A 13,685-nucleotide genomic window follows, 5' to 3' on the forward strand; every position below is an offset into this window, starting at 1 on the left:
TCCTTCCATCCACTTTGCCTTCTACATCAACGTCAGAGCTCTGCCTTCAGATCAAAAATCCTTTAGTTCTTCTGATATTTTTACTTGCTTCTTTCTACATCACCCCAAGAATCTTTATTATATGCTCAGAGCTTTGACTAGGATTATCTCCTCAACCTTATGCACCAAAATAATCCCAAGAGACACTCACTGCCTCTCCCCAACCTCGGCTGCTACTCTTGCTAATGTCCCTGAGCACCTCAGAGGCATACAACTTTGAAGCAATGGAAAAAGAGCAGGGACACACTATGATGCAGCCTTTCAGTTTGTCAGGTATGACTGTATATCAAGAGTTATTACTACAAGCAAAATTTAGCCTTATTTTCAGAAAGTCTAACACTTCCCAAATTTAATGCAGCTTCTGGAGACTAAGTGAGAATATTTGTTATCAAAACACCCATTTTTGAAAATGCTATTCATTATCCAATTCAACACCAGACTGCTTAAATAAAACGCCCATCTCCTTTCTGCTGCTTCTCTTCACTATCACTTATTTCACCCTAACTTCCTACCTTTACCTTTCACAGTTTTGGAAATGCAAAAAAAAAAAAAAGGGAACACCTATCAACAACACCAGGAGGTTCAAGACAGAACTACAGTCACCTTGAAAGCATACCAAAAAGTACAACCTAATGGTCACATCTAAGGGAAAACTGTCAGGCTACACCTGGTGTTTGAAACACAGCAGAATCAGATAAAACTATCTTGAAGAGTAGAAGAGAGGAGAGAAAAAGAGGGTTAAAGAAAAAACAAAACAAAAAACGCCACCAAAATTCAAAACATGATTTTAAGTTTTAAACCCTCTACTACATTCAATCAGATGAGTTATTTATCCTTATGCTCTTGCCTTAGATAAAAGATGATCATTGTACTGCTGAGAGGTTGAAAATCTTTCGCAGCATATCACACAGGCAAGAGCATTATGTGGGGGTCCATGTAATGTGACTGTTGGATCACAAGGAGAATGATCAAACCTGAAAAACAAGAAATAATTAGCAAACTAGCCCCCTCTAAATAGTCAAATAGTGCTTTTTTTAAATGGGAAAAATTCTGTCCTTTGAAGCTATCAGACAAAACCCCCCTATCTAACCAACCTAAATTATAAAAATTCCTTAATTCCCCTGTCGTGGAATGTGTCAGTTCAAGTGTCCTGTACAGAGATGATTTTCCTGCAGCTTACATGTTAAAATGGCCACTCTGGAGAGAAAGCATACTGCTTTTAAGAGAACTAACAAAATCTTAATTTCCTACATAGACATTTCTATAATTTATTTGTTTTTATCTCCCTGTACTAGTTCTGGTTGGGATGGAGTTAATTTTTTCTAGCAGCTTATATGGTTGTTGTATTTTGGATTTATGAACAACAGTGTTGCTGGAACAGGCATGTTTTAGAGCAGTGTCAAGGTCATCTCTGTTTTTCAGACTGTCCCACCAGCAAGATGTTGGGAGACACAGCTGGGACAGCTGACTTCAAATGGCCAAACAGACATCCCACAGCATAAGACATCATGCTCAGCAATAAAAGTTGGGTGGAGGAGGAAGGGGAGATAGTTGGGAAGAAAAATGAAAAATGCCATCACTCCAAGCTCATATGTGATAGAGCTCTGCCTGTCAATTCCTTACTTTGCTTTGCATGTGTGTGCAGCCTTTTCTTTACTAATTTAATTGTTTTTACCTCAGCCCAGAGTTTTCTCACTTTTACTCTGTATCCTACTAGGGTGAGTGAGTGAGTGAGTGAGTGAGTGAGTGAGTGAGTGAGTGAGTGAGTGAGTGAGTGAGTGAGTGAGAGAGGCTGAGCTGCCTGTGAGGGGCTGAGCTGCCTATGTGGGTTAACCCATGATACTCCCCTCAACTTCTCACCATCCTGCCTATGGACACATTCACTAGTTAAAAGGCAGTATCTGCTGGAATTGAACACAGACACACTGAGCACTGACTAGCAAGATCATCAATGAACACACAGCCTGTAGCTTTTGTTTCTCTTCCCTACATTAGGGGTTTTTTTTATCTTATCATCAACTTACAAGTTGATGGTAAGTTAGCCTTTTAGTTTATTTCAAGATTGGATGAAGATACAACTAAACTGGAGTACAGAAATCTTACTTCTCAAAAAAATTCAGACATTAAAAAGCACTCAACAAGTGAAAAACAACAGTTCTGAATGAAAAAAACAAAACCCACACACACCAAGTAAAAAACTAAACCAAGCCAACCAAAAAAACCCCCATCCATAGAGTCTGTATGGATGAAGCTCATCCATACAAATTGTAACATTTTAATTGGCTGTCAAAGTGGAGCTTTGTCAGTACAGGCAGCTTAAAGCAGACTTGATGCTGATGCCTCAACTTAGAGTATATTCTTTTATTATTATTATTCCTTGCACTGAACTCTTGCAATGTATCTCCTTACCTTTGAAGGTGACCTAGAAGAAGATGTACATTATCAAATCGTCTGTTGCAATGCATCACAGGACAGTATTTGGGTCTGCTGTTGACTTGAGCCTGACCTGTTCTCTTATAAACACCCCTTTTTCCACCGTTAACAGAGCCTGGTTTCAGACCTGAGTTACAAAACAAAGTACTTAACCAGAAGCTGAATTACAGAGACTTAAGAAAACAACACACATGCCCTAAAACATTCCAGAATCAAACTGCAGTGATTCTTAACAGCAAACTAACAATCCACTCACTGTCCTTCAATCCTACTACACTAAGTCTGCTCTGTCACTGTCTCTTCAATTCCCAGTAGTGTAACTTTTGAAACAGTTTGATACCTTTCCTCCAGGTCCTCCAGCCAGTATTTTAAATTCATTAAACATTGAGATGTTACTCTTACTTATACATTCCTAAGCAACAGTTCAACAGTAATATTTTTTCTTCCTAGCAACTTTGCTTATAAAAATAACTAACATTGCCTTACTGGTTTTTAGACTTCTTATCTTAAATTTTCTACATAGCAATGCATTACAAGAATAGTTTTCATGGAAATAAATGTTTAGGTACTTTCAAATTATATGCTCTAGCAAAATTAATATTGTAGGATTTGGTTATGCATAAGGCTCCTGCAAGCTCAACACAATTTTCATATGTTCTACTCTGTGATGCAGGATTTAGCAACCATCACTCAAATTATTTTTCTATTCTTACCTGGCATTTTTAACCACTGGTCCACACATAACCTTGCAGCTTCTGTATCACTGTGTTCCCGAATAAATTCTAATTCTTGCAACCCATGAGCATACAGGGAATCAACTTTCTCCTATGGGAAAAAACATACCAGACAATGTTGTGATCAAATTTTTTAAAAAAAAAGATTAAGTATGTATCTCAAAACTCACATAAGGGCTCCTAAAAAACACAACCACAAAAAGCTGAGTGAGGGGAAAAAAATCTTACAACTTAACTGACTTCTATTTAACACAATAAAAATGTAACGTAATAGAAAAAAAAAAAGAAAGAAAAAGGAGTTTTTACTTTGAAGACTAAATTTAAGTCTGCAGTTTGCATTACCTGATGAAGAGTGAAGAGCCAAGCAGGAGCATATGCATCTTTAACAAAAGGGTATTTTAGCCTTCATTCTCAAGCCACTTTAAAATCTACACAGTTATTTACAGCTGAAAAACCATATATGGAAACATAAACAGATTGCCAAATTCAAAGCGGAAGAGACAGAAGTGGGATGGATGTCGGCCTCCAGACCTCAAGGCATCCCTGGACTATATGTAATCTAGCCTTTTACTGTTGTACTACAGTTGCACAGTCTACCATAGACGGTAACAAGTTCTAACTATAGTAGAATTATGTCATTTTAAAAACCATTAACAGTGTTGAGAAAATCAGGCTGGGAAGTCAGCACGTTTTGCCAACTCTGGAGTTACATTTGTCCCTGCTCAATTCCATTAAGTTCTTGCACTCCCATTCCTTCAGGATGTCCAGCTCCCACTGAGAGCAGTCCTACCATTAAGCCCACTGACTGTATCTCCCAGTTTGTAATAAAAGTAAAAAGTACATTCTTTTCAAATGGCTGCCAAGTGCAACTAATAGAACTCAACTTTAAAATTACACCTTAAACACTAAAAATTTTATCCCATTATGAAATACTACCTGATACAGATTTAATGTGGCAAACAGCTTCCCAAAAATCTCAGACAAAAGCAGGTAAATAGCAAGGCTTGCTGCATGGTGGCTTGTGATAACTGTTATTTTTCAATTAACTGAAATATCAGAATATCAGAATAATTGATACTAAGGTACCTCTGCTATATATACAAACAAGAGAACAAGTTTTTGCCATTAGTTTTCATTAATTTCATTCCTCCCCCCTTAGGAGCTACAATAAGACTAGTAAACTGATTAGTTAAAAGCTGATGCCTTAAGTCCTTAAGGCATCAAAGCCACTGAAAAGACAAAGTCCATGTCCATGCTGTGTTTCACACAATGCCCCAGAAGCAGAAGTCAAGTTGCTAATTCCAGGTATTCCTAACAAATTTTTTCATTTACTTAGTAGTGAAAATAAAGACACTTGTGACTACAAGTCCTTTTTTATGCAATTCTTCCAAAATACCTTAAAAGCTTTATTTTTCTCTTCTTTTTGTTGTTTCTCTACTTCAACATGGCGTGCCAGACGATCCAGGGTTGATGTAACTCGTTCCTTCTGATAGTCAACGTGATCCTTACGCTTAGTGTTTCTCTACAATTGGAAAGTTAAACTCTTATTTGGTGATTGTTATGAACAAGACTAATAATAATTATGAACATAATTATTATTTTGTTATGAACAAACACTAATACAGTGAAAAGTGACACCCAAGCACTGTGACATAATTCAATAGAGATACTTTTATCCTAAGTTCCATGATCTACCTTGCAGCTTTCTCTTCCTTTTTACCAGCATCTGCAACTTCTGTTAAAAAACAACCTTCCCCTCCACATATTCAAGGCAATTCACCATAAACATTAGCCTCACCATGCAGTTTGTGCTGAGTGTGAACATGCATGATTGTGCTGAGTGTCCCAGAAGTCTCCAACAAATGAAAAGCAAGTACTTCTAAGTAAACAAAATCCCTCCTGACTTCAAAAAGTCAACACGCAGCCCATCTAAAAAACCTGAAAACTGCTATCATTCTTGCTCTAACACTGCCCACTATCTTCAAAAAGGCAGAATATGAGCTTTTTCTAGCCTAAGGGATACGCCCCATACTGTAGTTTCCTCTTCTTACAGTCATTTCTAGAAATGATCCCTGTAATGTCAGCCTGTCCATGTAGAGAAGATCACCTTTCCTTAAGAATCACGTTTATTACAAACATCCTCTGCTGCAACACAGAAAAAGAAAAAAGCCTAAAGATAGTCACTGCTGCCAAAACCAGCTCTAGTAGGGTCTATCGTCCCCTTCAGAGGCCTTGCAGAGCAGGCAGGCTAAGTTTGGGGGATAGATAAACTAATGAGCCTGCTTCTGGCTCGTACATTCTTAGAATGGATTATGAAGGATTAGGCTAAGACCAGACTGTCACTGGAACAAGGTCATTCAACCCATAAATTGTTCCTAAAAAGTTATTTTAGAGAGAAAAGGCCTGCTAGTAGACCAGATATGTTTTCAAGCTAGAAACTGGACACCCTGACTTCTGAGGCTGCATGCAAAGTGACATTTTATTTCCACACATTTGTTAAGATGACTGAAAGACAAATAAAAGTACTGAGTGATTTCAAGACAGAAAAAAGTACCTCTGGAAAAAATGGAATACTGGTATTCTTCCTTTTCATTCAACAGCAAGTAGAAAAATCAAAATATTTCAATACTGGTTATTTTGTACTTGTGAGAAATATATCTAACAAGGCTTTTGTGAAGAATAACTGATCGGAAAAAATACAGAAGACCAATTATTTTATTCAACCAAGATGTCTCCAAATACATTCCAACATACTCACATGAAAATAAGAACTGCTATTAGGTTCTTCATCCTCACTGCTTACAAGATCAATGCATTCAAGGACAGGCCTTAAAGGTCCTTCCTGGAAAAAAGTGTTAAAAACACACACACAAAAGCATTGAATTGTCTTCCTCAGAGATAAAATGTACCATCTGCCATATATTGGCAGTTTGTTCAAGATACTAAAAATCAGCTATGTAGGGTAAGGTTTGAAAGACCTACTGCCTCATGATGAGTAGCAGAGAGAAAAGCAGCATGGAATCCCCTCTGCTGCTCTTAATGCATCTCATTCTTTACATTCTTCCACCTTTCAAGGCAGTAAAGCTGTTCAGCTGACCAGGCGTGAACAGCTTCTCTTTCTCACTGGGGAGAAGAGAGATGAAACCTCGGACAGATGACAAAGGCTTCTATGAATCAACCTGCCTGCCTCCAATTACCCCCGAAGAGTAACTCTTTATGATTAATAAAGATAACATGGTTTTCTAAATGAAATATTAAAGAAAGATCCTCTGCAGATTTGCTTCTGTAGAAATTGACAAGCTCTGCAAAACTTTTAAGAAATTAAATCTTTATTAAACAGTGTTAGCAAGTAAGAGTTCAAAGATATACTGACCACCTGACTGATCAGTTCAATAATGTGTTTTGAAATGCCCAGTTCTGATCCTAACAGCTTCTTCAAGGGCAGAGATTTTTCTTGTTTGTGTTTACTTACTCTCAGGGCTGAACAACTAACCAAAACTTGCAAAACTGACAGCTGAAATGCTGAGTAACTTGCTTTCAAGCCTAGAAGTTCAAGTGATCAAAACAATAATTTTAACACAAGTAATATTACACTTGATTAAATGCTTTCTGCACACATGAAATGTTCTTTTTCCTTCCAATATCTGTGCCTTTTTCTATGCAATTATTGGGTACTGTTTACCTCCACACAAGACAAGCCCCAAACTGAAAGTTATGAGAGTTTTAATTACTTTATTTTCCAGATGGTTCAACTAAATAGTAAGGCAAAGACAGTGAGAAGATTCCATCACTATAAGAGAATTAAGAAGATGAGGATCGGTGAGGTTCATCCTACCTGCTGTAACTGCCTCCCGGATGAGTGCGGGTGTTAATCTTGGCACACACAAAGTTTGCCATTTCAAAAAAACAACATGGACAAACTCTCCATGAACAGCTGAAAGCTGGGGCCTCTCTAGCTGACTATACTGGCATACTTGGCACCCAGAAAGACACATAAGTATTCAGATGTACTAGCACTAAGATATGCTCACTCTTCACATCTTAACAGCAGATCCTTCACATTCAAAGAAAAAAAAAAAAACCAACAAAAAAACAAACCCCAAAAACAACCAACCAACCAAAAGTAAAACAAAGAAACACCCAACCTAAAAACATCCCAAACTTCCAACACAATCCATTTCTAAATTACTTCCCTTGACAATCTTCATAAGCCATTTTTCTCACAAACCAACAGCCATGCCGTTGCACAACAAACAAAATTCACAGGTACTTCTGTGAGTAGAAGAATTTCTAGGTTTTTAATTCTCCAGCCAGTTGTGGCATCTCTGCCATTATTCATAGCTTTGCCTGGAAGCATCACCAGAACTGTAATTTCACTATGCTATCCAAAATACCCACTCTTAACTGTTAATACAATCGTATTTAACTGGTGACTGGTAAAGATGAAGCCCCATATTCATCTCCAGGTTTCTTTTCAAGGAGTTCTGTGAAGCTCATTTTTATCCCGAAGTTTTCTTTGAAAGCCCTGAACTGTGGTCTCTCTTTCAGGCCCTTCACCATTTCACTTGATCTTTGGGTGATGTGGCCTAGCTAACCTTGTCCACTGACACCATGCAAGGTGTTCTGTTTGCTGTTTTAGCTTTGTGTGCATTCAGACCAAGTGCCAGTTTACTTAAACAGCACAATAAAACTTCTGCATAGCTACACACACACTAGCAAACAGAAAACATGGCTCTAGCTTTCATGTATGTGACCACAAACTTACCTTTGACAAATAATTACGTGAACATCATTGTGTATACACATGTAAATACACCTATTATCACAGAACAAGTTTACATTGAAATAAAGTTTTAAAAATTGACACAAGATGTACTCTGCACAAGATTTGTATTCTGAATCTTTGTCCCAGCAGACTTCCAACTTTTAAGACTGCTAAGAACCGACCAACATTATGAACCAACATGCATTTAACATGTTTTGTCTTTATAACCTAGCAAATACAAATATTCAGGTCCCTGACTGACGTGGGATGGGTGCAGAAAGAGTTGCTTCCCAACACCACTATCATTTTATTCAGTTCCTGCTGTGATACAACTAAAAGCCAGAGAGACAAATACTTCATTCTGAATATCTAATATTTAATACCACAGAGTGAAAGGAAGCAAAATCTTTAATTGGTAACTACCATGTTTTAGTGCATTACTTGATTTGGTACATTAACTAACTCTCCTCTAAATCTAATGTTTTTGGTGCCAACTGTGGCAACCTGAATTATCTAGCTATTTGTTCACAGGGCATTACAATTGTGAATTTCTTCACTCTTGCCTTATCCTTCCCAAGTATGCAAAATGGAGGCAAGACCATCCTATGTTAGGAACACAGGAGTAACAGCTTGCACTGCAGATTAAATCATATCTCTCTGGTGATATCCAAAACTTAAAACGTAATGATTTTAAATTGACAAAATATGTTTTAATGCAGAATTAAAAGGAAAATTATGGAAGAATAGTTTAAAGTTTCTTGGAATGAGGGTCAGTCAGACTACACAAGCTGAAAATCTCTGGCAGCAGCAGACTGATAAAAAGTCTTTATTTGAAGGAGCAAAAGCACAGTCCTACAGTATGAATTCAAACACTAGTATGAGTGAATGAAGTAGAAAAAAAACCAAAAACAAAACCACAAAGAAAACCTGATTAGAGATAAAAAACCCACATCAAACCCACATCTGACTGTCAAGAAGGAAAAAAAATAGAGAAAAAGGAAGAAAAACACAGATCACATGGGCTACAGCTACTTGTTTTCTATCAAAATGAGCAAAGGTTGGGATACTCCAGTAGCTTCTCTAATTCAATTTATACAGTACTATCTTGTGCAGTGGGTCTTTAGGACATGCAGATAATCAGGAGGCATTCATCCATAACATTTATGAAGAGTGTAAGTTTCCAGTCATACACATTATTATATGGAAATGATGATCTAAAGCTAGCCAAGCAGTCTAGAAATCCTTTTGCTAAGTCCAAAGTCACCTTCATTCAGAGGAACAAATGAGAACTGAAGACATACTGCTGGTATTAGGTGTTGGCCTAATAGGGTCACGCCCCTTTCCCCTCAGATTAATCAATCACAATAACCACCTCCTCACCCCAGGATATAAATCTTGCACAAAAGTTGAGCAGTCATCTTCCTATATATTCCTACATACATATATATATATTCCTATATATAGCAGCCTCTCTTGGAAGCAATAGTCACTAGGACCACAAAAACTATTATCTACAGGCATAAAGACTATTATCTACAGGCAAAGCCAAGGGGGGGAAAAAAAAAGGTAGCCAGAAGTGTTGGTTTTAGTTCTTCTGTTTCAGTTGTCTTTCAGTTACTGTTCTTGGTGCTCCAGCAGCCCTCCAATCCTTACACGTTCCAAGCCATACTCACTTCCTTGTTCATAGCCCAGTTTGAAGAAAATGAAGCTTATTCAGTTATGACCACAGAAAAACAGAATGGTTTGGGTTGGAAAGACCATCTCATCCCAACTCCCCTGCCATGGGCAGGGACATCTTTCACTAGACCAGGCTACTCAGAGGTCCCTCCAGCCTGGCCTTGAACACTCCCAGGAATGCAGGGCATCCACAACTTACGCGGACAACCTGTTCCAGTGCTTCACCACCCTCACAGAAAAGAATTTCTTCCTAGTACCTAATTTAAACACACTTTTAGTCTGACCATACAATAAAGAGTGCCTCACCATTTGAGAGGATTGTTTAAGGCCTCTAACCCATTATTTCCTTCCTCTTCCAAACTGAGTACAGTGATTTCAACATTGATTTGGAGATTGAGCAGTGATTTATTCCATTAACTCTAGAGGGACTATTCATTAATCAAAATACTATGCAATATGTTTACCAGGAAAGGTACCCACAGTGCCTTCTCATATACCTCACCGACCACTGTAATACCCCCCTCACCTGCTCACGTTTTCTCTACAGGACCAACCAACATCATCTTATACCACTCCAAGAAAGGGCACATAAGCATTTAAGATCGAGTTGTTATCTGCCACAAACATTCACAAATAAAATTATGTTTAAGAGTAATGCTCTACATCGAAATACAATCATCATCAACAGAGTCAATGAAGACCCTTTTCCTGTTTTCTGGACTACTGAAATGGTATTTTTTACAACAAGCAGTGTATTTCCAGTACAAGGTCTACTTACTCCAACGAACTCAATCTCGTCTTCACTTTCACAAGGTGGTAAATCACTCTTGCGAAGACAATCAGAGCTATGATTCTCCATTATCTAAAGAGAAACAAAACATACTATATAATTTCACTCTCTAAGTTTCGTTTAACTATATAGCAGTTTCCATTTCACCCCTTCTTTGGCTTTGCAGTGTATCTGTACTCAAACGGTCTCTATCACTCACTCTCAATTATCAGTGACACCAGAGTAAGTGGTAAACGCCTGTATCTCGAATCACGCCACCGTAATTTTCTAAATACGCAAACCGTGGTTTTATCTACAAAGCATACCAATACCTACACTCCTCCAGCAGCCATAGCTGTAGTGTGGCAGCCCAAGGACATGCCTGAGCCTGAAACCCCAGCAACAGCAAACACTCCAGCCTAGCGGTGCTCAGCCACCGACGAGCCGAGGCCGGCCCCTAAGAGCTGCGGCTGAGCTCGGGCCAGTTTCTAGCAGCTGCGGCTGCTCTGGCTGCTTCGGGCCGCTCTAGGACCGCGGCAGAGGGCTGAGCTTCCCGCTCCGAAACAGCGGCGGGGGCTGCAGTGCTGACTCACGTTCCCGTACCGCACGGCCCGAGGCACACGGCTCTGCGGGTTCCGCACGCCGGGCTGGCCGCGCTGCGGTTCGCCGGGCCCTGTCCGCGACCGCTGCTCTGCAACCGCCGGCCCCGCGGCCCGCGCAGCGCCCCGGCCCCGCTCACCCGCCGCAGGGCCCCGCGGGCAGCAACGCCCCGAGCCGCCGTGGCCCCGCTTCCTCTGCGGCCCGGGGGCGGGGCGAGGGCGCGGCACGGCTCGCCGGGATCCGGAGGTGCCGCCGCTGTGCCCCGAGTTCCCCATGGCAGGTGCCGGCGCTACCGCGGCAGCACCATGGCGCGGCCCCCCGGCCGGCGCTCCGGCCTCTCTCCTTCTTTTGAGCTCTCTCCTTCTTCCGGCCTCCCCTCGGCCGCCTTCAACTCGATGTTGGGCTGCATCGAGTTCCGGCTCGGCCGGGGAAAGTCCGCACGCCCCTTCCGGGGAGGAGGAGGAGGAGGAAGAGAAGGAGGAGAAAGGGAGGCTATTGGGGCTGGGAGCCGAGAGGAGGGAAGGCGGCAAAATCGTCAACTTGGTTAAGCCTAATTTCCCCTTGGTAAAGCCATACTGATAACGCAACGATTTTTTTGTCACTGAGAGGCCTAGAAATAGTTATTGGGATTGGACTTCATTAGTTTTCCAGGAATCAGGATGAGGCTGACTGGCCTGTGGTTCTTCCTGCCTTCCTTCTTCTGCCCTTCTTGAAGATGGAGATGGCATTTTCCTCCAGCCTCAGGCACCAGCACCAGACACCATGATCCACAAAAGATAATAGAGAGTGATCTCACCATGACATCCGTCAGCGCCCTCAGTACCTGTTGGTGCATCCTGCCAGGGCCCATAGACTTAGCATGCATGTGTCTAGCTTGGTAATGTATTTATTCCCTGGCTTGATCCTCTCCCACAGGGGTACATCTTCCTTGGTCCAGCCTTTCCTCCTGATTTTTGGGAACCTGAATTCCTAGAGGCTGATCTTGGTAGTGAAGACTGAGGCATGTGCTGTGTCATTGTCATCTGTCTCATTTAGCAATGGACCTACATTTTCCTTAGTCTTCATTTTGTCACCTATGATTTACAGAAACCATACTTCTTGTCTTTGACATCCCTAGCTAGACCCAATTCCAGTCATGCTTTAGCTTTCCTAACTTCATCACTATATGCTTGAACAATATTTCTCTATTTCTCCAAGGTAAGCCATCCTTCCTTCCATGCTTTGTGTGCCTCCTGTTTGTGCTAGAGTTTGACCAGGAATTCTTTGTTCATCTATGCAGGCCTTGTGGCATTTTTGCCTAACTTCCTATTCACAGGGATGAACTGTTCCTGAGCTTGGAGGAAGTGATCCTTAAATACTAACCAGCTTTCTTGAGTCCCTCTTGCCTCCAGGGCTATACTCCATGGGGCTCCTCCAGGCAGATCTTTCAGGATGCCAAAATTCACTCTCCAGGGTAGTGGGCCTGCTTTTTATCCCTCCCCTCAGGATCCAGAGCTCCACCATCTCATGCTCACTGTGGCCAAAGTTGCCTTGAACTTTACATTCCCCACAATCCCTTCATGAGTATAGGTCCAGTAAAGCATTGCTCATTATTTGTCCTTGTTGACTCCTTTTTGACTTGAAAGAAGTAGCCACTGCACTCCAGAAACCTTGTGGATTGCTTATGTCCTGATGTCTTGTCCCTCCAGCAAATATCTGAATGGCTGAACTCCCACATTAGGACCAGGGCTTGCAAACACGAGGCTGCTCCAATCTAGAAAGGGACTGGGAGATTTCTCCATTTATATTGTCTCACAGACGTTCCTTTGCTTGCATGCAAGAGCTGAAGGTGACCTCTCCTAAGACCCATCTTCTTGATTTTGTGTTCTGCTCCTGCCACATCACCTTATGCCCATTGCTTTTTTTCTGTGTTCATCAATCCCCCACAAGGCTGCTGATTACTCTCTCTCTTAATTCTTAGTTTAAACCTCTGCTTATGTGGTCAGTGATCCTACTGAAAATAGTAAAAATAACTTTTCCCTGCTCAGTGAGGTGCGTCTCATCTCTACATGATTTACAAGCAGGGTCCCATGGTCATACAACTCAAATCCTTGTCAGCAGCACAGCTTCTGCCAACAAGTATTGACTTGTCCTGTCAGTGCCCCCTCACTGCCAGGATTGAGAAAACATCACTCAGACCCCCAGGCCCATGATTCTTGCTGTTTATCTGCTACTGCTCTCCTGCTTCTTCCTATAGTTATTTTTGCCACCCAAAGCAAAAGTCAGTATGAATATTCTTTAGTCAATGCATTGGCTTTGAGTAAGCTGAACAGTGTAAATGTCACCTGTGAGTTGTGTGTCAGTATAAAAGAGCTGCTTGCACACCCACAAAACACTTCACTAGTGTGTGCTTATCAAATCCTGTAAACACAGGAGAGAAACAATTCAAGGTAGCATGTTAAATTTTGGTGTTATGTAAGAGAATAGACAACTATCAGCAATATCATATCACATACTGTAAGCACTAATTAGCACACTTATTTTTGCTGAAAACACAGAGTTACTACTGAAAACACAGAGTTAGTTTTAAGCCTCTTTCCAGATGAATGTAAAAACAACTTTATGATAGACTATAGACATATTGAGCTGCTAGTTGTATCTACTAGTAATATACTCATTATCAGCTGTA

General features: G+C 40.7%; 1 protein-coding gene across 4 annotated transcripts in view; it reads right to left on the bottom strand.

Moving 5' to 3' along the window:
* The window catches only part of LOC107202072 (E3 SUMO-protein ligase ZNF451-like), a 33,549-nt gene extending 22,141 nt beyond the window's left edge, over positions 1 to 11,408 (bottom strand). For 2 of the 4 annotated variants that reach the window (XM_015622338.2, XM_015622335.2), the window contains exons 1-7: positions 11,157 to 11,408; positions 10,427 to 10,510; positions 5,965 to 6,048; positions 4,603 to 4,728; positions 3,186 to 3,297; positions 2,449 to 2,599; positions 887 to 1,013 (exon numbers count right to left, since the gene is read on the bottom strand). In XM_015622338.2, the coding sequence (XP_015477824.1) occupies positions 887 to 1,013; positions 2,449 to 2,599; positions 3,186 to 3,297; positions 4,603 to 4,728; positions 5,965 to 6,048; positions 10,427 to 10,507 (681 nt within the window). In that variant the 5' untranslated portion in view covers positions 10,508 to 10,510; positions 11,157 to 11,408. Of the gene's footprint in view, positions 1 to 886; positions 1,014 to 2,448; positions 2,600 to 3,185; positions 3,298 to 4,602; positions 4,729 to 5,964; positions 6,049 to 10,426; positions 10,511 to 10,753; positions 10,986 to 11,156 lie in introns of those variants that run through there. The other 2 variants (XM_015622337.3, XM_015622339.3) reach the window with 2 other exon arrangements.
* Between the last annotated feature and the right edge of the window lie 2,277 nt (positions 11,409 to 13,685).

Source organism: Parus major, chromosome 3, assembly GCF_001522545.3.
Source record: "Parus major isolate Abel chromosome 3, Parus_major1.1, whole genome shotgun sequence".
Lineage (NCBI taxonomy): Eukaryota > Metazoa > Chordata > Aves > Passeriformes > Paridae > Parus > Parus major.